The 26,500-nt window shown below is 49.6% G+C and overlaps 1 protein-coding gene across 4 annotated transcripts in view; it reads right to left on the reverse strand.

The window, feature by feature from the left end:
* Positions 1–5,941: 5,941 nt before the first annotated feature.
* LOC116938979 (uncharacterized) overlaps positions 5,942–26,500 on the reverse strand; it is a 101,068-nt gene continuing 80,509 nt past the window's right edge. For 2 of the 4 annotated variants that reach the window (XM_032946769.2, XM_032946767.2), the window contains exons 29-43: positions 26,316–26,409; positions 24,596–24,816; positions 24,018–24,110; positions 23,057–23,143; positions 22,041–22,302; positions 21,166–21,522; positions 20,472–20,769; positions 20,040–20,265; positions 19,485–19,639; positions 18,570–18,678; positions 17,253–17,350; positions 16,160–16,289; positions 14,410–14,646; positions 12,748–12,912; positions 5,942–12,547 (exon numbers count right to left, since the gene is read on the reverse strand). In XM_032946769.2, the coding sequence (XP_032802660.2) occupies positions 12,131–12,547; positions 12,748–12,912; positions 14,410–14,646; positions 16,160–16,289; positions 17,253–17,350; positions 18,570–18,678; positions 19,485–19,639; positions 20,040–20,265; positions 20,472–20,769; positions 21,166–21,522; positions 22,041–22,302; positions 23,057–23,143; positions 24,018–24,110; positions 24,596–24,816; positions 26,316–26,409 (2,949 nt within the window). In that variant the 3' untranslated portion in view covers positions 5,942–12,130. The remainder of the gene's footprint in view (positions 12,548–12,747; positions 12,913–14,409; positions 14,647–16,159; positions 16,290–17,252; positions 17,351–18,569; positions 18,679–19,484; positions 19,640–20,039; positions 20,266–20,471; positions 20,770–21,165; positions 21,523–22,040; positions 22,303–23,056; positions 23,144–24,017; positions 24,111–24,595; positions 24,817–26,315; positions 26,410–26,500) is intronic. The other 2 variants (XM_032946768.2, XM_032946770.2) reach the window with 2 other exon arrangements.

Here is a 26,500-nt window from a genome sequence, read left to right on the forward strand (position 1 = left end):
GCGTGAACACGCTGGCTTCCAATTCTAGATTTGAAGTTTTCGTGACTGCAAGGATCCATACTCTTTGGTTCTATTCGGTAAAGTCATGGAGGTAAAAAATAAAACAACAAAAATCACGACGTTTCGGCCACAACACAAGCGGCCTTCATCAGGTGAAGGGACCAGACTGTCTCGAGGACAGCGCTGGAGTGAAACACAGCCACGCTCAGACCGCGACCTTTTAGCTATGTGAGAGTAATCAAGGTGCCTTGACAAAAGAATTAGCATAAAAACTTGCATTTAATAGGCGGATTTAGCATGATGAAAGGTGGGGAGGGGGTGAACATGTGCAGGCTGCTGGCGAGGGGGCAAGGTAGAGTCCACATGCTGGTGGTGTGAAAAGGGAATTTTAAGAAGCTGCGAAAGTTTGGGGTACCACTACTTGAAAAATATACTGTACCATTGAAAATTAGTTTAATGTTTGGTTCGATTTAGAACATCTTTCTAATGGTTGCTTAATTTGAAACCATCTTCTCGGTTGGCTTCCATCTTCAACAGTTGCTCTCAAACCCTTTGGTTTGGCCAGGCCCCCACTGGTTCCCATGCGGCCCCCCCGCCAATCGCCACCACCCACCCCAGATTACTAAGGATACAAGGTCACGTGTCCACGCCTATAGTCAGCGTGTTGTTCGTAAGGCATTTGTTCCACGTGTATCAGTGCGTTTTGTGTTAAATAAGGCAAATGTATCACGTGTATCAGTGTGTGACGAGATGTTAACTACCTCGCGTGGTATACAGGAGGCCCGTGGGTTCGATCCCGCCACCTGTTGTAAATTTGCGTTGTTCTCTCTCCTCGTGGTCGCGTGGATTTTTCTCTGGGTCCTCCGGTTTCCCCTCCACATTTAGAATAAACGCACGTTTAGAGTATTTGGCTACTACATATTTTTCACATGGCGATGAGCCACTTCGTTGAGCCATCATTTGTGATAGCCAGGTCGCTTCTGAAAGAGGAGCGATATAGCAAAGTGTGCCTTACCTGCTAAATATAAAATTAAGTTTTGTGTTTGTAGGGCATTGGTTACACGTCGGGTATCAGTGTATTGTCTCCACAGCATCGGCGCTGACGTTCCCCGTGAACATTCAACGTTTCTCCTGCACGAAATCCATGCCGCAGCCTGCGGAACGATGCCCAACACGGATGCTGTGAAGCTGTAATAAAAGAGTGAATATAATAAAAGGGGGCAGAGCACAGCTGCTTATGTCAGCGCCTGTCAACACCTGTAAATAATACACCCAATCACACTGGCTGGATTTACATTACCAACGGGTGCATTTATTTTTCGGAAGAAAAAAAATCTCACAAAGCTTTGGAAACAGGTGATATGAATGCACAAGGCTGCACCCAAGGGTAGCAACAGCGACAAGGCAAAGATCTCTCATATAGCCTTCAGAGTATGTTGGGGCAAGTGCTGTTAGCGAGTAGCACCAACGAAGGCCGGCAAACGGCACACGAGGGTGTGGGTGGCCATCACCATGCCCAAGGCCGCCTTTGTCTCCCCAGTGGCGATGTTTACACGCCGCACGGTGGATACCGAGTTAAAGGCTGAGCCGACCTTGGGGAGGCGTGGGACCGGTTCAGATAATCGTCACTGGTGCTGGACGTGAGCGGGAATCGCACTCTGGCGGCAGAGTTCGTAGCGCATTGCGCTAACCGCTGTTAATATAAGGCAAATGTATCACGTGTATCGGTGCGTGGTGAGATGTTAACCACCTCGCTAACCGCTGTTAAATAAGGCAAATGTATCACGTGTATCGGTGTGTTGAGAGATGTTAACCACCTCTCTAACCGCTTTTTAAATAAGGCAAATGTATCACGTGTATCGGTGTGTGGTGAGGTGTTAACCACCTCGCTATCCGCTGTTTAAATAAGGCAAATGTATCACGTGTATCGGTGTGGTGAGGTGTTAACCACCTCGCTAACCGCTGTTTAAATAAGGCAAATGTATCACGTGTATCGGTGCGTGGTGAGATGTAAACCACCCCGCTAACCGCTGTTAAATAAGGCAAATGTATCACGTGTATCGGTGCGTGGTGAGATGTTAACCACCTCGCTAACCGTTGTTAAATAAGGCAAATGTATCACGTGTATCGGTGTGTGGTGAGGTGTTAACCACCTCGCTAACCGCTGTTTAAATAAGGCAAATGTATCACGTGTATCGGTGTGTGGTGAGGTTTTAACCACCTCGCTAACCGCTGCACCACCAGAGCCACGCGCACACAGACACTGCCAAGACACCCAGTGCTTGAACAGCGGTGGGCCAGCCGTGTAAACTACAAAGTTAACGCACCGATATTGCCGGATTATTACGGGGAATAAAAGAAAACAACTAAGCACGCAAGGAACCGTTTCACCACGAACACGTAACTAACAGCAGACTCGCAGTGGTACTCTAAGGGAGCGGTCCCCAACCATTTTGGTACCAGGGACCGGTTTCGTGGAAGACAATTTTTTTCACGGACCGGTTGGGGGGGGGGCGGGTTCATCATTGGGTCTTTCCCCCTTTTCAAAGAAGCTCTCCAGCGACGTTTGTTGTTTGTTACTCATTGTGGCTACCAGGGGTTAGAGCTTGTGGGCTTATCAACACTGAGACAAGTGCGCAGTGCGGGAAAGAGGCGCGGACGAAGTGGTGAATAATAAAATCATGTGGGCGGGTTCCACGCGCGGACTCACCGCTCTCACCTCCTCCTGCTGCTGTGCGGCCCGGTAACTAACAGGCCACGGACCGGTCCGCGGCCCGGGAGTTGAGGACCCCTGCTCTAAGGGATGCGTTCTAACATTACACTGGTGGAGGGCAAAGGGGGCAACTTCTGATAAAAAAAAACAACACGCCTTTGAATTTAAGCGCACACCTGGATGGGGTCTAGGAGATTATATTTTTTGCGGCTTCTCCTGGCACATCAACTCGAGGATGCAGCCCTCGGCACGGTGTTTACGTAATACGCAGTACATGTAAAATGACTGAATATCTTGTGACTTTGAACGGATCAATAAGTGCCATTTTTAACGCAAGTATACGTGATGTATGGTATGTACGGGTCTTCAGCCAAGGGGTCTCCTGGACCTGGTTTCACATTTCTGGTGCCTCAGCAGCAGCGTTGGGCCGTTGAAATCAGCAGTGTTTGGCTTTCTGGTGTCATATTGGCGAGGGCCTTCCAAGCTCATCATGGGGTCATGTTCTGCAATGTTTATTCTTTCAGGGCACATTCATTATTGTGCAGGGGCACACCCGTCATTCTCCACTAAGTGACCAGGACGTCACTTTGGCGTCTGTGCCAGGCGCACTTTTGAGGCCACATGAAGTGTCCAAGGCACCCCCCCCCCCACCACATCACGCTGTTGCTGGGAAAAGGGTTTCCGCAGGAGGGAGCTTTAGAGTTAGGGTATTTTTTACCTCCTCTTCCACCGCAGGCCAGACGTCTTGGAAGAGGTTGGAGGACCCACACTTTATCCCACCCCGTGTGACCTGCCAGGCGATTAACCGTAGCGTCCCAATTGCACGTCTCCCTCGATGTGGTCGCGTGGATTTCTCCCCGGGTCCTCCGGTATTTCCCCTCCGCATTTAGAAACGTGCATTTAGAGTATTTTGCTGCTATAAATGTCCACGTAATAAGCCACTTCGTTGAACTATAATTTGTGGCCAAGGTCGCTTCTCAAAATAAGCTACATATCTCAGTGGGCCCTACCCGCTAAAACAAAAATAAAGTTCATCGATTTGTTTTATATTGTTGACGTAATTAAGTTAATTGGTCATTGTTTTTAACTGCCGAACCGGGATACCTAAACCAGCAAGTCCCGTGCGCGAATTGTTTCACCATGGCAGCATGCAAACGTTCCGGAAATGTTGTTCTCAATGAGCCCCATAGCGATCAACCCCACATTTTCCAGGCTAAACCCTGTTTAAACCAGTCCATGGTTTGCTTGCTTAAATAAAAGCTGCTGGATAATACTGGTTCAGAAGGCTTTTAGATAGAGACTAAAAATGTAACGTTACGTTTACGATTAATTATTTTATTTCTACCCACGTGACTTTACCGAAAGAACCTAAAAGTATGGATTCCTGCAGTCACGAAAGCTTCAAATGAAGATTGAAACCGATCTCGTTTACCGATGCTAAATGAAAACATAATATACTTTGCACACCAATTATATTTGCAGTAAATACCGGCAGTCATCGATGCTTAGGAATAGCAAATGGATGTCAAATAAAACTTGCAGCCACCCGTGATAACTACCTGGTTCCCAAGTTCGGCAAGTTCACCGTCTTGCCGCGATCGCAAAGTGACTTCAACCAAAAGAGATCCCATCACTGAATGGGGCCTTCTTACTTCATTTGGCCCAACTCCAACGGAGGAAGAAACTAGTCCGTGTGCTGGGTGACACGAACACCCTTTTTACAGGGCATGCCAATGTTGAACTTCTTTCGCACCCACCGCGATACGGAGCCAGCCATGCCAATCGGAGGTGCGAAATAACCGGTGTGTGGGGACAAGAGGGATACAGAAGCACAAGTCGTTCTCCAATGCGATAAGCGGAGGCAAGTGGCCGTCCAATCAGGCTGCCTCCGACCATGAAATATGTGGAATAATAACAAACGAATCTGGGGACCCTCAACAGAGATGACGACTGTCCCCATTAAATTTTGATTGAAAGCTTTCGTGACTGCAGTAATTTATATTCTTAGCTCTTTCGGTAAAGTCACGTTGAAGGGACTTTACCGAAAGAGCTAAGAATATGACTGTCCCCATTGTTTGAGCAGGGAGACACTTTGATTCGACTCCACTTGGGTTGACGGAACTTTGGAGGGTGAAGTTCACCACCGAGAATGGGACGTGCTTTTTCGGGAATTCAATGTCTCCGGCCGAATCGCAAAACGAGTAAATGTGTAAACATCCCCATGTGCGTGCCAGAGGATGTTTACGCTCAACAGGTTCATTTGGCCATAGCGACTGGAGCGGGCTGCACGGGCGGAGAGCACTCAAGCCCTAATTGTTGTGCGGCTTTCAGGAATGCGGCACTCAACAAATGATGTTGATGCTTGCCAGTGTTGCACCGTACTGAACTCTTGCAACGAAAACATTTAGCCCGATGTGGCTCTGTCCGCCTGGGTTAGATGGACCGTGAAAAGATGGAAGTGATGTACTTCACCCAACCTCCAAGGCAAGGAGACGGCCAGTATGTGATGGTGTAGCAAGTAGGCTTAAGACTCGTCATTATGGTTGAGCGTTATCACCCAGACGCAGCTATTGTCTGGTACAGTACTGTACTTGGTTTGGTCCTGTGGAAAAACTAGCCCTTGCCATGGGAATGTGTAATTTCAAGGACTCCTGACCACCAATATAAACTATACTAAACTATTTTTTATTTTACCAGCTCTTTTTTTAGAAGCGACCTGGCCACAAATGATGGCTTAATTAAGTGGCTTATCACGCAGACATTTATAGCAGCCAAATATTCTAAACGCACGTTTCGAGATGAGTGCCATCCCAGTGTACCAATATATTCATTTCAAACTTGTTTTAATCTTATGCCGTGACCACGACTACTATGCCAGTTGAGAAAGAAAAACCTAAGTGACTGGCGCCCACTCAAATGAGCTTCGCACTACATTTTGCACAATGGGATGGGTGCATAATTCCACTGGTAATCCAGAGGCAGTGATGGAAATTCCACAATCCTATGGCAGGCACCGTGTTTATATCTTGCAAAGTGGTGAACTCATGTTATTGACCTCCAAAGGAATGAGTCTATCCCCAACAAGAGTTTGAATGTGTAACCGATTACGAGCAGCGCTCTCTTTAAATCACTGTGACACCAAACTGGGTTGGGGGCAGAGGCATCAACAAAAGTAAAAAAAAACACCCCACATTTCAATCCGAAACGAAGATCGAGTCCACAAAAAGGTCCAAATGAAACCACAATGTTTATTATCCTCTTTCAGAGTTTACTGTACTCCAATCAATACCTAGTTCGAGAAAGCACACGTAAAAAAACACATTTCTGGTACTCGGCGAAGCATTAATTACAGCGGGTTTTTTTTGTTTAGTTTTATTTTTTGTACTTTTTAATTATAACCGCAACGTTATAACGGTAAATTGTCTCACACACTGCCGCACCTACACAGTCGCCGTGTGGAGAGGAAAGCGGTGTGAAGGGGGGGGGGTGTCGGTAACAGCGCGGCGTTCTCGAACGATCTCTCCCGCGTCACACCACCGCCCTGCCTCTACTCACGGGAGCCTACAAAGACAGGCTTGGTGGCGGGAAACGCAATGCGGAGAACGCAACGACAAATCAAAACCGAATCCATTTCAAAAGGGAAAACAAAACTGGCTCGGGTCTCAATGGAACAAGCACAACAACTTAAACGTGCACCCAAAATAAAGCCAAAGTGTGCAATCCCGAAGACCGGAACGAGTTGCTGCCCAGTAAAATCGCCCTCGCCCGATTTAAAAAAAAGTTGTGTGAACCAATTTTTGGGATAGGCCCGGGAGGTGGATGCACGTTCTGCAAGTCTCCAGGCGGCCTCTTGTTTATGCAATGCATTTTTTTTTCACTTCCGACTGGGCAACTGCAGTTAAATTGCTCTAATCGCAATCGGCAAGCGGTGATTTTCTAATCGTATGGGCTTAAAGCGGACCATTAACTGGGGTTGTTCAAACGAGTGCCACTTTTGAGTCCGGTGGTTTTCGTTGTGGACCTTGCCATAGGAATGTGTAATTTCCTCTGCTGCCTTGGTAACCAACGGAGGTCAGTGCCGCTGCAAAATTAATTTGACCTGGATGATTGATCAACAAAACATTGAAAGTTTCTGCGAAAAGGTACAAAAAATATCTACTTGTTGATGATTACACAAGCTCATGTTGTAAATGTCTCCTCCAAAAACTTGATGTGCTGTCTCAATGGGTGAACTGTGGGTGTGCAATTGACAGATATTTGACTCGGTGGGGTAAACATTAAACCCTGTGCATTGTTAGTTAAGTTGTAAGCAATTTTAGAGCAAGAGCGTGCAGCCTTAACCTAGCACTTGTACACCGTAGCGAGATTCTCACTCCACCCAAAGTTGACCACACGTGCCCATCCCTCGGCAGGCCAGATTTGGGTCATGGGTCTTAACGGCCAATTAAATGGACCTCTAGCAACGCGGTTCACATCCAGTTCGAGTTGACCGCGACCAGCAGGGCCGACGTGGATAACCTGGGGACAAGTACAGCGTAGAGGTCAGAGAACCATCTCCGCCCCCCCTCCCCCTTGCCATATCTGGTTCTAGCACATGCAGTCTGGCCGAGTGGCGGGGTCAGCGAGTGGTCGACTCGGCTAATCGGAAGGTTTTGCGAGGTCGAATCGCGTGGGTTGAGAGCGCAAGCACCGCCGCAGAAAATCCAACATGGCAACAGCGGTCGTCCTACAAAGACGCTGCTCCACTGCCAGAGGGGAAGGTGAACTCTCCACCACGGGAACCACCACCACTACCTATCAAAGAACGAGGTGGTTTTGCCTCCACGGCTCGCACTTTATGCGCCCCGCTGCATTATGGAATCCAATTCGAGACTGAGAACGCAATGTTTTGAAGCAAAGCATGAAAGCATTGTGGAGAAAAAAAACTGCTCTCAGGAAAGGCAAGAACTGAGCCACGGCCATTTAAAACCTGCTGCAAAATCGGTGCGGAAGGCAGGGGGCGTGCCACACGGGGACGGCTCCGTGGAACGGAGGTGGACTGGTTCATTCCTACAGTTACCGCATTCCAGTCACGCGACTGGATTTCCAGCACTGTGGCGATACCAGCACATGCTCTGCGATTCCCCAGAAGTGCCATGAAATATAATCAAAATTAAAGTGCCGCTCAGCTCAAACGAAAAAATGGGCGTGAGACAACTTCACTGGAGGTTCCGGCTTGGCGCCACCAATGGGAGAGATGCGTGCCACACAATGCTCGTTTGAGCAGGGAGACCCGACGCTTGACTTTTCACCGCAGTTCCCGGCCCCCGTGGCACGTGGCGTTATTTTGTAGCACCGCCGGCTAATGCAACAGACGCGCCAACGGCCGGACTCGACAGCTTTAATGGGAAGCTGGCCACGAGTGCCCCGTAAAGGCTCTCATCAAATACACTTGACAACAAAACCCATGGGGGGCCCCATGCAGTTTCGTGAAATGAATTGACAGAGCACCAGCCCATATAGTGTCCAGTAAATCAACATTGAAGAAATGTTAACACCCCCCCCCCCCCAACCAGCACCCTTTAAGGATAACATAAAGAATAAATGTAATAACAAGCAGGCCACCTAAACTCACGTTTGCACCCAAACAAGGAATTTGTGCAAAGCAATAAAAACGAAAACAGAAATCGCAGCAATGGAAAAAAAAAACAGTAATAATATAGTTTAAATAACTTGCATTGGAACACTCATCAGATTGGATTTAAATTTTCCCTTTAGGTTTTATGTAATAAACATATGCTGTATTCCGCTTTCGATGTGCAGACGTGTTGTGCGGAACACAAACGCTCGCAACTTAAGTATCCTATAGGACAACAAAAAAAAGTACGAGGTGTAAATAAATTTCGGTAATCGCACTGCTGTTAGAAAGGCTGGTAAATTAATGAACAAGCAGGAAGCCCCAACAAAGAACGAAAGGGGAGAGCTCGCTCCAACGGAAACCATGTAGAAGCGTGGATTTCAATTGCAGTGCTAGGAGGAGCAAATTAAGTAATTGCAATCCCTACTAATTTGGTTCACTCCACGCATTTTCATGACACTTTTATTCCTCGACGCTTCTGAAGTCAACCAACAGATTTTCCTATTCCCGTCCCGACGAAGACGCTCGCCTCCACTGAGAGAACACGAGTGAGTGGAGGGTTGTGCACGCACACACACATTTCACAAAGGTCATAACAGCAATACACCAGCAGTATCATAAAACACATGTCTCAAACTGTTGCACATTATATTATATACGTTCATACATATACACACATGCACACACATACCCATATTATAAAAATGGATGTGTGGGTGTGTGTATATATATATTACTTTCAAATAAGGATTTTCAATATATCTAATTATTTGACATTTAAAATGGTATTTGGCTTGGTGACGGCACTGTTGTAATGCCCAAACTTGGAATATTAAGATTTTGCTGAAATCTCAATTGAAAAGATGAATTCAGCTCATCCCTCCCAAGACCAATAACATTACCTCTTAGTGGGAGGCCAAGTGGCTGTCCAAAGGCAAGATTGGCCGGTGTGACGGGCACATGGATTTTTTTTCCTGCAAAAGTTGACGCAATTTATTTAACGATGGGACAGGCTGAACAACTTGTGAATGAGGAACAGCTCACGGGAAAAAAAAGTATTGTAGATGTCATCAGAAATAGGGTAGGAGAGGGTGCAGGATTGAAGGCAGGCCAGCCGGGAGAGTGGCTGGTAATTGAGGACAATTCTGAAGCCAGACGTTGGTAATAAGACAGGATGAGGTGACCCTGGAGTTCAGGTGTGTAGGTAGAGTCTTGGCAGTACGAGGGAAAAAGTAAGGTGTGGTGGGGACAAGACTAAATATTAATGTGTGTATAATCTAAATATTAGTTTCATATTGCATCTAATGGACGCTTTTATAATAGAGCACAAACTGCGTGCACAAGGGTCTCTGCAAAGGGCTCTTACCACGTGCACGTTGACCGATGAGATGAAGGAAGGACTCGGGAGCATTAGGATGCACACTTCATTTGCATCCGGAGGACTGTTTCCCTGTCATACTTTTGCAGTAGATTTTTTACTCCTTGAGAATCTGTTTTAATTTAGGATATCTCTGCTTATAAAGGCCTTCGTTCAGCACCCAGTCAACCTCACGATTGGCCGTTCGAGGGTCACATGACCAGGTTTCCTCAAATTGCTTTGGCAGACCACGTGAAACAACAATTCCAGTTTTCACCATAGCAATATGTATTCGAATAAAGAGCATTTTGCAATAAACGATGTCTCGTTGCGTTTAAAACATAGCTGTGGAGTAGCAGAGATGTGCACCTCCGGAAGAAAACATTCTGAAATTCAAGATATCATTAAAAACTAGCCGCCCAAAGCTTCGCGATGTTTTTAGTACAAGCATGTGAAGCAAAGCCACTTAAAAGCATTTCTGAGTAGAATGTAGTTTATATTTTTTTTACGTGTAAAGACCTTAACTTCAAATAGGACATGGATGTGTATTCACATGCAACTGAGCCTCAAAAGTTATAATTTCCTAGGGTTCAGCTTCATAAGCTGGTATCGCCAGCCCCCGGGACAGCAGTTTACATAAAAACGTTCAAAGCATCGCCGTTAGTAAAGCAAATGTCACTCCAGGCTGCGTCGCCTTACACTTGTGGCCTCACTGCTTTATTTTTTTGCTGCAAAAAAAAACCAAGACACACACACACCGAAACAATATACAGGAACTCATTCTTGCGTCACGTGCCACATGCCGCGAACACGATTCCGGTTTGATTCGAAAAACGAGTCGTGCCACAGCAGGTGGACCCGGGACCCAAACTCGACCAACGGGAGAGAGAGAGGGGGGTGCTTCCTATTGACCTCTGGCCGCCTCTTGATTATTGGGCGAGGGGTTTATGGCTAAGAATGTTCATTGTGGATTTGCAGGGCAAGCACAACAGCTGCGGCGCTGTCACAGCAAACTCACGGTGCGCACGCTTTCATCAGCCAAAATTTTAACCAGCACCAGAGAAAGAATGTAAAAAAAAGATATCACGAATTGGAAAGAAAGCATTTAACTAAAAGCAAAAGCGGCATTCCATGAGTAATATGAATAGCTTTTTTTTTACAGTATATCGAATCATATTTTTCGACCGCCATGACTTGCCACTGTTGCCGCTTCAGTCTTAAATTTTGATTTAAAGCTTTCGTGACTGCAGGGATTCATATTCTTGGTTCTTTCGGTAAAGTCACGTAGAAGGGAAACAATAAAATACTAAAAATATAAAACAATACAATTCTCACGACGTTTCAACTGCAACACAAGCAATCATCAGGTGTGAAAACCACACCTGATGATGATTGCTTGTGTTGCAGTCGAAACGGCGTGAGAATGTTAATTTTTATATTTTTATGATTTTATTGTTTCCATTCTACGTGACTTTACCGAAAGAACCAAGAATACGCTTCAGTCTTATTTTTAAATTAGGCAAAGTCGCTGAGCATTCGAGAGACAGCGCCCTTGCGATGCCCAGTGTACATTGCTTATGGGGTGGGCGGACTGCAAGTAGCCAATGTTAAAGTTACTGGTCAGCGAACAGTGAGTGAGCTGGGCTTGTTACAATACAGCAATTGTAACGTCGAGACTGAAAAATGAATCTACTGTGAAGCTTTACACCGTTAATTCAGTTGTCAGATGTCAGGTTAAGATTTTCTTATATAATTTTATAGAGATCAAAGGATGCGGTACATGTCCAATTTGGAAGCTCTCAAGCCATGCTGTCCGAGTACATTGTTGTAAATCACGAGCAATTGTATTGTTTCGTTAAACTAGTCATCATACCAGTTAATAGATGTCTATGCTGTTGCATGGGCAAGCAATTGTTACAATTATGGTTCTCAGCTTCGCCTCAAGCTTGCAATACTAATAAGAGATGTTCAGCAATAGTGATAGCGCTGAATTTTAATAGAGCTGTAAATATCAGAAGGTAATGTAGTTAATTTTCTTCCCACGTGTCACGGACAACGCACTCTGGGGGTCCACTGCAAGGGCTGCCGCATGCGTGAAGGAAATCGAAATCGGGGGAGGGCGTCACTACCATCATACACCGGGTTGGGCCGGGGCAATTGAAGTAACAACAGCATTTGATTACCCCAAGCTTCAGAGCTATGAATGACTACAGCAATTAAGCTATAGACTCTACACCAAGCCTGTAGCCAAGGCCTGATCTAATGCACGCGCGCGCACACACACACACACCACACACATTCACACCTTCGCACAAATGTACCCCACCCCCGCTCGCACTTACACGTCAAGCCTTGCAGGCTGCCCCACGCAAGCAACCCACACGTACTCGCACGCCAATAACACGCTATGACAGCACTCCCCCCCTCCACCCCCAACCCTTTATCACTTGCCCTCGTCTGACTTGATCGCTTGGGGTTTGATGGGCCCGGTGCGCACTGGTTTCCCAATGGCTGCCTGTGGCGACGGCGTCTGGGCCAGCGGCGTCGTCGTCGTCGTCGCCGCCGCCGCCGTCGTCTGGGCAGGCATCGGCGTCGTGATCAGAGTCGGCTCGGATTCGACCGCCGCGCGCTCCGGTGGGGCCTCCGTCACCTCGGGTTTGGTTGTTGTTGACGTTTTGTGCTGCTGCTGCTGTTGCTGCTGCTGCTGCTGGGGTGGTGGCGGTTGCTGCTGCTGCTGCTGCTGCTGTTGTTGTTGTTGCTGTTGTTGTTGTTGCTGCGGCACCTGCGGATGGTGTACGACCGATTGCTGTCCGGAGAAGAAGAGCTGCGTGGATTGCAGAACCTCGGCCCTCTGTCTCGCCTGGTTTGCACAGCCGCACACAAATACGTAACACAGGTCACCTTTCCCTCTCGGATCGGAGCAAGCGCTGTTAGCGGGTACCGATTTAGGCCGGATCTTCTCACTTCAGTCAGTGTCCCCACCCCCCCCCCCACCCCAACACAGAGGGGCTCACCTTTTCCGTACCCAAGGCTAAAAACCAGGCTTGGCACCGTCCTCACCTTGATCTGGTCGGTGACGCGGGGTAAGGGGGCTCCGTGCGTGACGCCGGGGCGCACGCTCGCCGGGCCCCCCAGCGAGGCTGCGGGTGGTTGCCCCCCCCCCACTGCTGAGCCCAGTGATGGGGGTGGGGCTCCCCCCCCACTGCTTCGGCCCCCACCCTGTCCCTGGCGACACAGCAGCGGTGTTTCAGTGAACGAGAGCGTGTACGCGCACAAGGAGGCGTGCGTACGTGCGCGTGTATCAAGGGCGCGATACCGAATGCAGAGATACGATTGCGCATGGGTCAACGCAAGTCGAAAAACCCTGTGTGCAACGCAACTCAGTGTTTGTTGTACAGTTGTAGCAGTTGGGCTTAACAACGGGGACATGTGTGTGTGCACAAAGCAGTAACATGCAACTGTGTATCAGCTATACATTAACATAGCCGCGTGTCTGCGTGTGCAGCAGTAATGTGCGAGCGTAGCACTTGACACAGAGGGTGCAAAACAGTTAATAGAATATATTTAACACTTTGAAAACTTCCAACTTGCCATGAGTTTGAGGCTGCAAGCAAATGCGTTGTGTTCGAGTAAAGGGTTAAGGATTAGACCGTAGGGTTAATATTAAAGTTAAGAGTTATTCGATTTACAGTTAGGCATTATTGACCAATGTTGAGGGCGTCCAGGGCAAGGGTTTGAACTAAACAATTTTTTTTATTTTACTAGGTAAGGCCCACTGAGCTATATAGCTCTTTTTTAATAAGTGACCTGGCCACAGATGGTAGGTCAACAAAGTGGCAGCAGCCAAATAATTTAAACTAGCTTGTTTGCCCGTCCAAGGAAGGGTGTATATTGAAGTAAATCTGAAATATTAAATAGAAAAATTGTTCAGCTCATAATTATTAATTAGGGGGGGGGGGATTGCCTCATGTGGAGTGACATCACCCCCTCATGGTTATTGGGGAGGGGTGCAGCATGTGGAGTGACGTCACGTGCGGGACACATATTCTTGGCTTATTATATTAATCTAAATGCAGGTTAATTGTGGAGGAAAAAACCGAAGGACCTGGAGAAAAATCCAAGTGACCACCACACGGAGAGAAGACATGCAAACTCCAAATGTACAGGCGTCACGGTTGGGATCGAGCCCACGACTTCCTGCATACCAGGCGAGGTGGGTAACATCTCGCCACCACACCGATACACGTGATACATTTGCGTTAGCACGAAACGCACCGACACCGCGCTGACTCGAGGCGTTGACACGCGATATTTATATTGCTGTCCTTAGTAACCTGGGGAGGGTGGTGGCGATTGGAGGGGGGCCAGTGGGCGGGGGGGGGGGCATGGGAACCTGTGGGGGCCCAGCCAAACCAAAGAGTTTTAGAGCCACTGCTGGAGGAGGAAACCAGCGTGTCCATGCCAATATTGAGCAGCACCCAATGTAAGATTTAGCACAGAGTCACATTGACCGTTTATTTTTTTGTATTGGTCTAGGAAGCACGTGCAATCGTTCGTCGTCAATTGCAAGCACATCCGTGAGATGAAGAGGCAATTCAACTGCCAACAAACGTGCATTCAGCCCAAGGAACCGGCGACAGTACACGGCAAAATGTCTGCAGAATAACACAAGCACCCACGATGTGGTGGGTGTGCAGCGGCGTGCGTGTACACCGCAATTACCTGGGCGCTCACGGGACGCTGGGACACCGGAGGGGCGGCGGCGGCGGCGGCGACGACGACAACGCCGCCGCCGCCGCCGGCCGCCTGCGTGCCGGACGTGGGGGCCACGTTAGCCGGGGCCGTGGCCGGTGGGGCTGCCTGGGTGGGGGCCGGCACGGTGTAGCGCTGGATGGGCGTCACCGGGGAGAACGGCGATGCAGAGGTGCTCAGGGATGACACTGGCGGGGGTCGGGGCGCCTGTGGAGGGAAGCGAACATGAAGGTCCTGGCGCTCACGGCCAGATTAGCCGCAAGGACTCATTGCGCCGTTACTTTGTCGGCGCCGCAGTGGCGAGACGTTAACTACCTCCAGCTTGGTATACAGGAGATTGTGGATAGGCTGCAGGCTGATTTTATAGTCCATGTGATTATAATTTCCATATCATTATTTATGTATGCCCCGTAATGCATATACAGTAATCCCTCGCGTAACACATTTTTGCTGAACACGGCACTGCAGGAACGCGTCGACCACGCTAAAACTAGGAATTACTGTAAAAAAAGAGATGCTAAATAATGTGGGAGCCAGAGGACATCCCTGTCGCACCCCAAGGTGAACAGGGAATTGCTCCAACTCCCGGCCACGTAGTTTTACTCGGGCCCGCTCACCATCATGAAGGTCCTTAATGATCGTGAGCAGAGGGTCAGGGACTCCGAAAGCACAAAGAACAACCCAGAGCCCAGGCCTACTGATGGTATCATAGGCCTTGACCAGGTCAATAAAGCAGAGATGTAGGTCTTGTTGGAATTCTCTACACCTCTGCTGTAGTAAACGGACAGAAAATATGGCAGCTGTGCAGGACCGCCCTTTCCTGAAACCACATTGAGGCTCCGCAAGCCCCTCCTCAGAGTGCCTGGCAAGGCAATGTGGAATAATCCTTGCCAGGACCTTTCCCGGCACACTGAGGAGGGAGATGCCCCTGTAGTTGTTACAGTCTGTTCCGCAGGATTGGAAGGATGCCCTGGTGGTCCCCCTTTTTAAGGGGGGGGAACCATCAGGGCATCCTTCCAATCCTGCGGAACCCGTCCAGTGGTCCAGACTGTTGTTATGATGTCATGTCGGGCAGTCTTTGCACAAACTCCACCCTCCCCCTCAGCATTTCGCTTGGGAGATCATCTCTGCCCGGTGCCTTTCCTGGTCTCAGACTCTGGATTGCCTTTAGTACTTCCTCAACAGATGGCACCTCAGCCAACCACTGACAGCGGGTGACTTCAAATATTTGAGGCATAGATTAAGACACTCACATACATGAAAGATAGACTAGTTCACAAGCAAGTGTGTGCACACACAAAATAATGGACGCAAATGCAGATGCTCACTTGTACATATACTCAAGCGTGCACACAAAGACCAATATTCCCCATAAATCCTTACCAGACTGCAGGGACAAGTGTCATTCGCGAACACTTATATGAAGGCCAGCACAGCACACGAGGGGATGGGTGGCCAACACTACGCCTTTGTCTCCCTAGTGATAATGTTTACAATCCACAGCAGGTACTCATTGGAGGTCAAGTCGACCTATGGGAGGCCCAGGACTGATTCAGATAATCATCACTGGTGTAGACCATGTGCCGGAATTGAACCCGTGTCGCTGGGTTTGTAGCGCAGCGCGTTAACCATTACACTACCGGTCCCCGCGCGCGCACACACACACACACACACCTTCACACACGCACTAAGACACCCAGAAACTCACACACGTGCTCACCTGGTGCTGGTAGACCTGTGTGAAAGGTTGGCCCACACGGGTGGATTGTGGGGGGCCTCCTCCAGTTTTGCCGACCCCTGAACCTTTAGTCGAGGAACTCCCGGCCAAACCTGGACTGATAGAACCCGGCCTGACCAACACGCACATACACATCAGTGAAAACACACGCAACGATATACACAATCATGCGAAACTAAACTAATAAAAAAAACAAATATTTTACCAGGTAAGGCCCACTGAGCTGCATAGCTTTTTTTCATGAGCGAATTAGCCACAAATGATACCTCAACGAAGTGGCTTATCGCGTGGTAATTTTTGAGCAGCAAAATAAACTCAACGCATGTTTCTAAATGCTTAGGAAAAACCAGAGGACCAGGAGAAAAATCCACGGGGCCATGGGGAGAGCATGCAAACTCCAAACCTACTGGCGTCAGGGTGGGTTGGGATCGAACCCACGACCTCCCGTATAACAGACGAGGCAGTTAACATCTCGCCACCGTGGTGCCCATAGTGGTGTTCGGTGCTGTACACTGTAAACCTTGTATGCTACATTGTTCCATTATCAATGGGTGTGCGTGCGGTGAATGGGATGGTGTGCTGTATCATGCCTATGTTGGCAAGGTCTGCATTCGACATGGTGTGTTGTGTAGCATGGTGCGAGCTGTACATGGTGTGGTGTGCAGCATGTGGTGCCGAGAGCTTTATGAGGTTCTCAGTACTATATGTGGTGTGGTGTGCTGTATGCGGCGTGGTAAAAAATCTATGCGAGGGGTGGTCGATATCTGTATGGCATGTGGTGTGCGCTGTATGTGATGTAGTACTCGCTATATTCCCGCTCAATGCCAAAAGAAGTGGCGAATATCTGAAAGGGGGCTGGGCCTCCCCGAGTCGACCCAGCCTTTAACAAGTACCTGGTTTGGTTTGGAAACAACGGCACTGGAGAGCCAAAGGTGTTTGCAAACAACCTCCTCGTGAGCCGTGCCAGCCTTAATGTGCTCACGAACAGCACTTGCCCCAACAGTCTGGTAAGGGCTATACAGGGGATATTTGTGTTTGTTTCTGTTGCTTTGCGTCACAGCGTGAGCCAAGCTACCTGAAAGGGCTCGTAGCCGGGGTGTTGCCGTGCGGAGTTTGCGGAGGAGTGTGATGTTTCACCTCTCCGGCTACGCCATAATCCGACACCTGGAAAATCTGGTTATGGGGTGGTGTGCAAACAAACCATCGGGTTAATAAATGATTCCCTCCAGTCCAACCGGCTATGCTCAAACGATTCAATGTAATGGCACCGCAGTGTTACACTGTGATATCAACACACGAGTGAACGTCATGAGGGTTTTGCTGGAAACTGCTAGCATGGCAGTGTGCATGAGCAGAAGAACGATTGCATTGCATGACAGAGAGATGGCGACGGCTTTGGGAGGATTTAATTTCCTTATTATTATTATGCTTGTTTACCCAGGAAAGCCTCGGTAACTTTACAGCAGTGGTAAATGATTGTGATAGATTACAATAATTTTAATTTGGACCATGACGCCGGCAACCCCATGGCCTACTTTTGCGAATAACGTCACGGCATTTAAAACTATTTACTCTTTTTATTTTAGCAGGTAAGGCCCACGGAGCTATACAGCTGTTTTTCAGAAGTGATAGCTCAACGAAGTGGCCCATCATGTGGAAATTTATAGAGGGTTTTGCTGGAAACTGCTAGCATGGCAGTGTGCATGAGCAGAAGAACGATTGCATTGCATGACAGAGAGATGGCGACGGCTTTGGGAGGATTTAATTTCCTTATTATTATTATGCTTGTTTACCCAGGAAAGCCTCGGTAACTTTACAGCAGTGGTAAATGATTGTGATAGATTACAATAATTTTAATTTGGACCATGACGCCGGCAACCCCATGGCCTACTTTGCGAATAACGTCACGGCATTTAAAACTATTTACTCTTTTTATTTTAGCAGGTAAGGCCCACGGAGCTATACAGCTGTTTTTCAGAAGTGATAGCTCAACGAAGTGGCCCATCATGTGGAAATTTATAGCAGCCAAATACTCTTAAATGCATGCTTCTAAATGTGGAGAGAAAAACCGGAGGACTCCGAGAAAAATCAACGCGACCACGGGGAGAACACGCAAACTCCAAATATACAGGCGTGAGGGTCGGGATCAAACCCACGACCTCCTGTATACCAGGCGAGGTAGTTAACATTTCGCCACCATGAAGCACGTGGCGTGTGGCGACATTGTTATGCTTATTACAACCAACTGCAGTAATATTAACGGCGGTCGCTGAAATCGTGCCGTGTACTTCCACAGCAAGCGGCGAACGCGCTTGCCACTGGGCCGCGTCACTTCCCACAAGACCGCGGCTGACGACGCCGAGGACGGTTCACAGGTGTGTGCGCGGCTTGCCTTGTGCTGGCTGGGCGTGTAGCGTGGGACCTGGTTGGAGATGGCTCGGGGCGCCGAGTGCGCGAGGACGCCTCTCGCCTGCGGGGCCGCCATCGACGGCTGCGACATCCTGCGAGACACAAACCAGTCCTCGATGAGAGCGACGCAGCGGCAACAGCCGAGCGTCCGAAAGGTGCGCGTAGGTTCCGTGGCTGTATCGGCCGAGAGTAACGCCCCACGCACGCTGGTTATAACAGGGAAACACTGTTAAAGCAGGATTAAGGATCGTCGTTTTTTTACCTTCCTGAGTTACGCCTGCACACCCACCACCAGAGTAGTTCCTTAATATGTGTCTCGTCTTCTCATAGTCAGGTGTGCCATGAGAGTGCTCGAACAATATCATTGCAGCGGCTTGTTAAAATGTACGCGGGTGCTATAACGACTGAACCTGACTGTAACGCTTAAAGTCTTTCGTCCTCGCGAATTCAGTTTTAAATCTGGGTCTGGAAGGCAGAACAGGGGGAGCTTCGGATGCACAAATATGAGACCGTTATTCTGGATTGTGCCATCCAAATTGTGCCCTCCCCCTGCAAAAGCCTTCTCTCCACACATTCCATGCGGCCCTGTGAGAAGACGCTAAATTAAACTGTGGAATGGTGGTACTCACGTGGCAAAACAGCTATCACCTAAGGATGTGTAATCTTCAACCGACAACACCATTATGTATGTTGAACTTCTTTCGCACCGTACGTAGCCAACCATGCTAATCGGAGGTACAGGGGAAGGATTACAAACTAAATGCAAAAGGCAGTCCTCAAGAAATTGACTTTTCAATCAAGATGAGTTTTCAATACAGTACATTTGTATTGGACGACAGAGCAAAGTCCCTGTGAACGAAACACGGGCGGGCGCTCGTTCCTCGCACACGGCCCTTACCCCTGGAGGGCGATGAGCGTCTGCTGGGTGCCTCCGTATCCCTGCATGGGCAGCCCCATGTGCTGCAGGGCGGCTGCCGGTGACTGTGAGGTGGCGTAGAAGCCACTCTGCTGGGGCTGGGAGTACACGCCGAGCTGGCCCATGCCCTGTCGTGCCTGGGGGGAGCCCGCATACACACACACACGTGCACGCACACGCGTACGTGCGCACACACACACACACACGCGTACGTGCGCACACACACGCGCACACACACGCGCACACACACACACACGGACACACGCACGGACACACACACGGACACACACACAACCACCCCCCCATTGAGCTGTACAGATTGCCCAGACAAGTGGTGCGAGTCAGCACCTATGAATGGTCGAGTGTGGCTGCTTTAGTCTGTGGTGCTGATGTTCACCACATGCACATACACGCGACAAACCACCAGACTAAATTGGCATGCACGACACTACACACTCGCGCGCACGCTCCGACCACCGCACATTCAACGAGAGATACACACGCACGCCAATCCCTGCATCGCAGACGGACAGGCACCTGCATGAGGTGAGTCGAGTCCATCATTGGCGTCTGCTCATAGATGAAGGCGGGCAGAGGCTGGTGCGGTGGTGGTGGCGGTGCAGGCTGGGGGGCCGCCTGGCTGTACTGTTTGCCCATGTCCGACGCGAAGCCTCCCCCGTACAGGGGCTTTGGGGGGTTGCCGGCCGACAGCACCAGCGCCGACGGCTGCGTCAGGCTTGGCTGCAAGAATGCCTGGCCGGACCTGCGCACGAAACGGTAATATCGCTAGTTAAAGATTAACCAAGGGAATAGCACGAGTCAAGTCACAATCAGCGGAGGTGTACATCTGCAAGGTTAAATGCTATTTTTTTTGCGTCGCGTCTTTCTTTAAACGTCGGCAGCCTTCACGCAAACAAGCCGAGCGCACATTTCCGGGGACACCCGACAACAAAGCACGGCCACACTCACCGAAACAGCTGTAGAGACGGCCCAAACATTTCAGGCCCCTGCGGTGGTGCAGGCTGGCTCACGGCCTGCTGCTGGCCCAACTGCTGCGAGTACAGCGAGAAGGGCATCTGGGGCTGGTGGTGCATGGCCTGGGGTGGGCCGGGAGGGGGCCCAGGTGGGGCCGCCCCACCGCCCGGCCCGCCCTGGTAGGCCTGGCCCTGCTGCATGGCTGGGGGGCCGCCCCCAACGCGTGCCTGCTGCATCGGGAACAGGTGCGACGTGTCCACGTGGTAGTACGTTGGGAACTGTCCGGTTGGGGCTGCAAGAGGAAAGGCGAAAGTCAAACAAAAGGCCCAGGTCACGTCGAAAGATGTCCAATATAGGCGAGTGGCACCAAGTTCGGAGCGTTGGAAGGTAATAAGGTTAAACACCAGTAAGAGGTCAACTTAGCCCATCATCTTCCCTCTGATGTTAAAGCAAAGTATCACTGTGGGAAATCAATGGTGGTCATCCTATATTGAGACTGGAGAGGAGGTGCTGCACCAACGCTTATTTCAGCAGGACGACTTTCAAATCTTGTTAACAGAAGCAATCAGTACTTTAAAACATCATGCATGGGAGAATATGTCTGGATACTTCGAACACCTAATGCAATCTGAAACCAAAGAGTTATAGATTACTTTCACACATCATCCTCTCAACACTGGCCACTCACCTGGTCCCGGCTGAGAAAGGTACAGCTGCTGTTGCTGCTGGTGCATCATGGACGGCGCACAGCTCAGCTGGGACAACTGCGAAAGCTGTGATATCTGGGTGAGTTGCGGCATTAGGGACAGCTGGCTGGCCGCCTGCTGAGCTTGCTGTTGGTGCTGTTGTTGCTGCTGCTGTTGCTGTTGTTGCTGCTGCTGTTGTTGCTGTTGCTGCTGCTGCTGCTGTTGTTGCTGCTGCTGCTGGAGCTGCTGTTGTGGCTTCACCTTGCAGATGTTGCTGGCGTGCTCAGAGGTGAGCAGGTTGGGTTTGGCTGCGAGCGAAGACGCGGATGAGGATGACACCACCACCCCGTGGTAGCTCACTGCGGACACACGGGAAAACGTCTTGGTCAAACTGGAAGCCAAATTGCTCCCTCCCACGTACATCTCGATTCCTCCTGTGTTGTTAATGAAGAGCTACGAAGGTACATCGAAGGTAAGACCGGCCAAGGCACAGGAGGGAATGGTGGTGGGCCAGCATCACGCATAGCCACCATCTTCAATTCAACCAGTGCTGATGATCACATTCGACGTGACCTCACGAAGTGCCCAGGAAAGGGTTCAGGTAGCAATGATGTTATCTGTTGCCGAACATTTATCCCAAGTCGCGCGGGTGTTCACACGTGTGCCACATATTACACCGAACGAATTTGGTTAGTCCACACACAAACGAAGCAGAGTAAAACAATAAAAAGTTTGAACTGTGTGCTTTTGCAACAAGCGGGCAAAACCGTGCCACCGTTCGGCTGCCGTCAACCATTCCGGTGACGGCACGAGAGGCTCTGGTGCGTGCTCCCGACGGACCCGTGATGGAAACGCCGGCGACCTCGGCGCTACCCACCGGGTATGGAAGAGACACCGGCGTCGGCCATCGACATGGTGCCTGCGTAGCCGCCGTATGCAGCGGGCCCCATGGCGTCCCGGGGCGAGGCGAGGGGCCCCACGGCCCCGCCGGGCCCCGGTGCCGCCACGACGTTGACCGCCACGGTGCTGGCTGTGGTAGGGGGTGGCGGGGGGGGGCCCGCCGGTGGGGGCGCCGGCGCCGGCTCGCCGCCACCGCCCAGGCGCGGGGAGTTTTCCCACGCCTTCCGCGCCGACTCCATCTGCGAGCGAACGCAACGGTTCGTGTCGACGCTCGGGTCAGTGTGGAACGTGCCACCGGTAAAAAAATAATAATATGCGCCGCCGATGTGGTGGCACGCGCCCGTGATCCCACACTGTGGAAGGCAGGCACGGTGCATCATGCAGACATCATCGTGTACTATAAGATATGCTGGGCTGAGACGTGGCCAGATGATGAACGTGCAGCAAAGTAGGTTTGGAATAGTCACTCAGCAACTAGATTCCTTCCCAACTTCTCAAAAGAAACTGGCCATACATCTTCTTTCAGAATCTCCCTAAATGAATCTGGAGGCTCACCGAGACATTCCAGGATAAATAGGGGGCATAACCATTGCCACATGCCTTTTTATTGCCACTCAAACCAACCAACCAAACCCACCCAAACTAACCCACACAACACGAACCCACCCCACCCATCCAAACCTTCCTCTGCACCTCCGATTAGTACGATTGACCAAGTACGGTGCGAAAGAAGTTCAACATACATAGGCACATTGCCACGAATACACTGGCTCTCAATACCCTCTTGTGGGTGCCATTGGCTTTTACTGGAAGTTCATCATTGCCTTTATTAACTAGTCAATGATGGCCTCTCGACTTTGTACTTGTGCGGGTAGGTGCTTGCCAAGAGCACTTGCCCATTAAGTTTAGGATGCTAAATGGAGGACCTGCGCACCTTAGATCTCTGTACGTGTGCTCTTGCGTACAAGTGCGAGCGTGCAAGCCTGTGCTGACCTTTAGCGTGAGGTCGGCTGCAGACAGAGCCCCAGGAATGATGCTGCTGTTACTGCTGCTTCGTGGGACAGTTCGAGGGATGGGCACCTGCAACGGAAAATACAGTAGAGGCAGCAATGCAAATGAGCTGACCGCTCCCAACACACACACACACACTTGAGTTGCATGATTATCGGGCAAGCTCCCCCACACACAGATGAACAGAAGAGCACATTCACATGGCTGAGATTTCCCCAAAGATCCAGGGTCCTTTGAATATAAAATTATAGAAGCAATGACTTTTATTTTTTTTTCATCTTCAAGGTGCATACCTAGACTGAGTCGTGCGCTGTCTAACATGAGTTTGAACAATTTGTGAACGGCAAAAATAAATTAGAAATATGGTTAAGTCCATCATTACCGCACCTCGGTGACATCACTCGAGCCCTATATGGTGTAGTCATCTGAGATGTTAAAAGTTTGTTTTAACGGATTAATAATGCATCCAAATCGTATAAAACAGGCATGGAACACAGAGCCCATGTCCGTTTATACAAAATAAAATGTGCTTCTTGGAATGCATCTTACAAGTCGGTGACTTCTTAAGATTATTTCTTGAAAGGTGACCAATTCCAACACCTATCCGGGTGTGGCAGGAGTGCTCAACACACATTCACAAAAAAGTGGCGAGTTAATATAATAGTTGGGGGATTCAAACGCACACATCGGGTGGCAGTAATCTCTGTTGGAAGTGCCAAGTCAGTGGTGAAGATCTTACATTTCTATCGCGGGGGAAGGGGTAGAGTAAATCTCTGCATTGCACAGCTAATACAGACGACTTCTTATGAAAAACTTCCCCAGATGCCAAGCGCCCGAACCGCCACGACACCCAGCCCCCTGTCACGGTGCAACAGGGGGGGGGGGGGGGGGTCGGGCGTGGTGAAATTTGGGCAGATTCATCTGCGTGTGACGGGAGGCTCACAGTAGACACGAGCGATGTGTCCAGGACGGTGGGGTCATGGGCCGGCAGGGGTTCCGTCGATACAGCAGTCGACGTGTACACATTCACGGTTTCCTGTAAACGGAGACACACAGATACACAGAGCGGCGACAATAGGGATACACGTTGATCAATTGTGATACCCTGGCCTATGACGACATCACCTGGAATTCTTCCCGATCTCCCATTCGAAGCTAAGCAAGTTTGAGTCTGGATAACATTTGAATGGGGGGCCAAGTTGCGGGGGGACTACTTGTTGTTGTGCTGTACATCACATTCACCAACCCATCCTGACCAGCATGATGAAGTACGGTAAAAACCCACACTACTCATACAGTGTGGGAAGGCCTTCCTTCAGCAGTGGATTGATAAAAAAAAAGTTGTACACACACACATACACAAGCAAAGACTGATAGCTTGGGCAACAATTCTAAATCAGAAGAAGTGTCTGGCAATGGGCTGGACATTTTTTTACATATCTAGCTGTGACCGAAGGTCACGATGAATACAAGCGCCACCCCCTAAGGAAGGAGACAAGAGGACTTGACGTGCCCGTTTACCTTAATGGCAGCGTGGCCATGCTGCCGACGCTCCTCCGATGAACACCGTGCCTGGGCGGGAACAAACTCGGGTGCTTCAACCCCGGACAGCGCGACGCTCACAGTCTCCGCTCCGACGGCGACCGGGCTTATCTTGTCACCCAGCACCACTCCCCCAGCGACACCGTTGTTGCCAGCACCAGTGGTGCTGCCGCCACCACCACCAGCTGCTGCTACTGCTGCTGCAGAGACACGCATAGCGCAGCCTGCGTCACGCCCCAAGAACGAAAAGCCTTGGCTGCAGTGGCCCGCAGGAAACGTGATCGCACTGCCCGATTGCGCCGTGTGGCCTCAGCTATGTTTTTGCTTTGAGAGACAATCGGAGAAAGAACCGTCTTCGATGTGGACACGGCAGTTGTGACTGAACTTTACCGCTGAATGACCATCTGTGCTGGCGACAACAAGAGTTGCTGGATGGAGTTATGAGCCAATTAACTTAATTTGATTAGTAAAATAGAAAAAAAGGCATGATACACATTTGTTCTCCGGGGGAAGCAACATGGCAGTTTTAGGGCAAAATTATTACAATTTACTCTCCACCACCCATAGGAGGGTTGTGCAGCGTTAATGACGGAAATGTCGATAATGGCATTGTCTACGAAAACAATAGATTAAGTGAGAAATAAGATATTTTTAAAAGTAAATGCTGTACAATTCTTTAGATGGTGGAGAGACAGATAGGCTAGGGCGGACCAGACATCAAGAAGCTTTTACTTTACATTGAAAATCATAAGTTTGCTTCCTGGCGCAGGTACGTAGTATAGATGAGATACGTGCATGTGTGTATGTGGAGCAAGGGGGAGAGGGCCTGCAGTGGGTTTTCTCAATGTACAAATAAATCTAAGCGACCTGGGTTCTATTTGCAGTGAAAACAGAAGCAAGGGGCATCTGAACCTGACCTGGGCTTCCCCAAAGTCGACTCCGTTTTTTACGATTATCCATTGTTGTGTGTACACATGAGCATGAGAGGGGAAATAAAGTCAAATAAGTGTGGCAATGACCAGACAAACGCCTTCTTGTGCCGTGCAGGACGGAATAAATGCTTGCTAACAGCACTTTCCGCCAACAGTATATAGGACTGCTCAAGGATCATCTGTGTGTGTGTATATGTGTGTGCATGTTTCCGCGATCCTTTATATAGCAAGTTAATTTCGAGAGATAACACGCCACCATTCTAGCTTAGAGGCCTTCTTTGGGAAATAGTGAGAATCTAACAAGTAGACCGGAAATAATGAACGGGGCTAGATTGATGCTGCTGAAACAGCACCGATCACTCAGACTTTGGTGGTTGCTGCCTTAATTTGGTGGAGTTGGTCTCACTGAAGTGCCACGAATCCCCAGTATGAAGAATCCTGAAGGTATTCATCAGGACGTTAACAATGGACAGATCCGCTCTCCGATGTGGTTTGCGGTTTTTCGTTTGTTTTTTCACATTAAGTCCAAAGCCAGTTCAGTTCCGGAGGAAGCCCTGAGCATGTGGGGTGAAACGTCAGACATCGCGCTGAACGAGGTGCAGCACAACCCGAAAATACATCAGACACCTGTTACAGCACAACCACTAAAAATGCAGTCGTAACGAACGGATCATCCTCTCTCCTAAGTGTATTGAGCCTTCAGTGTGTGCGGCGTACGTGTGTGTGTGTGTGTGTGAGATCACGCCTGATCACGCGTGTAGCCTCACCCGTCGGGGTGTCATCCCTCCTCTGCCTCAGCGAGCGCTCCTTCCCCACGGGGCCTGGCGTAGGATCAGCACGATCGCTTGCAGTCTCGCGAACCTACAAGAAACAAGCGCACCACACACAGGATTCATGTGTCAACCTGGTACACACGAGTGCAAAGGACACTCGATCGATGACCACAGACGTG

This window comes from Petromyzon marinus, chromosome 5, assembly GCF_048934315.1.
Source record: "Petromyzon marinus isolate PM22_M1 ecotype Great Lakes invasive population chromosome 5, UKy_Petmar_22M1.pri1.0, whole genome shotgun sequence".
NCBI classification, from domain to species: Eukaryota; Metazoa; Chordata; class Hyperoartia; order Petromyzontiformes; family Petromyzontidae; genus Petromyzon; species Petromyzon marinus.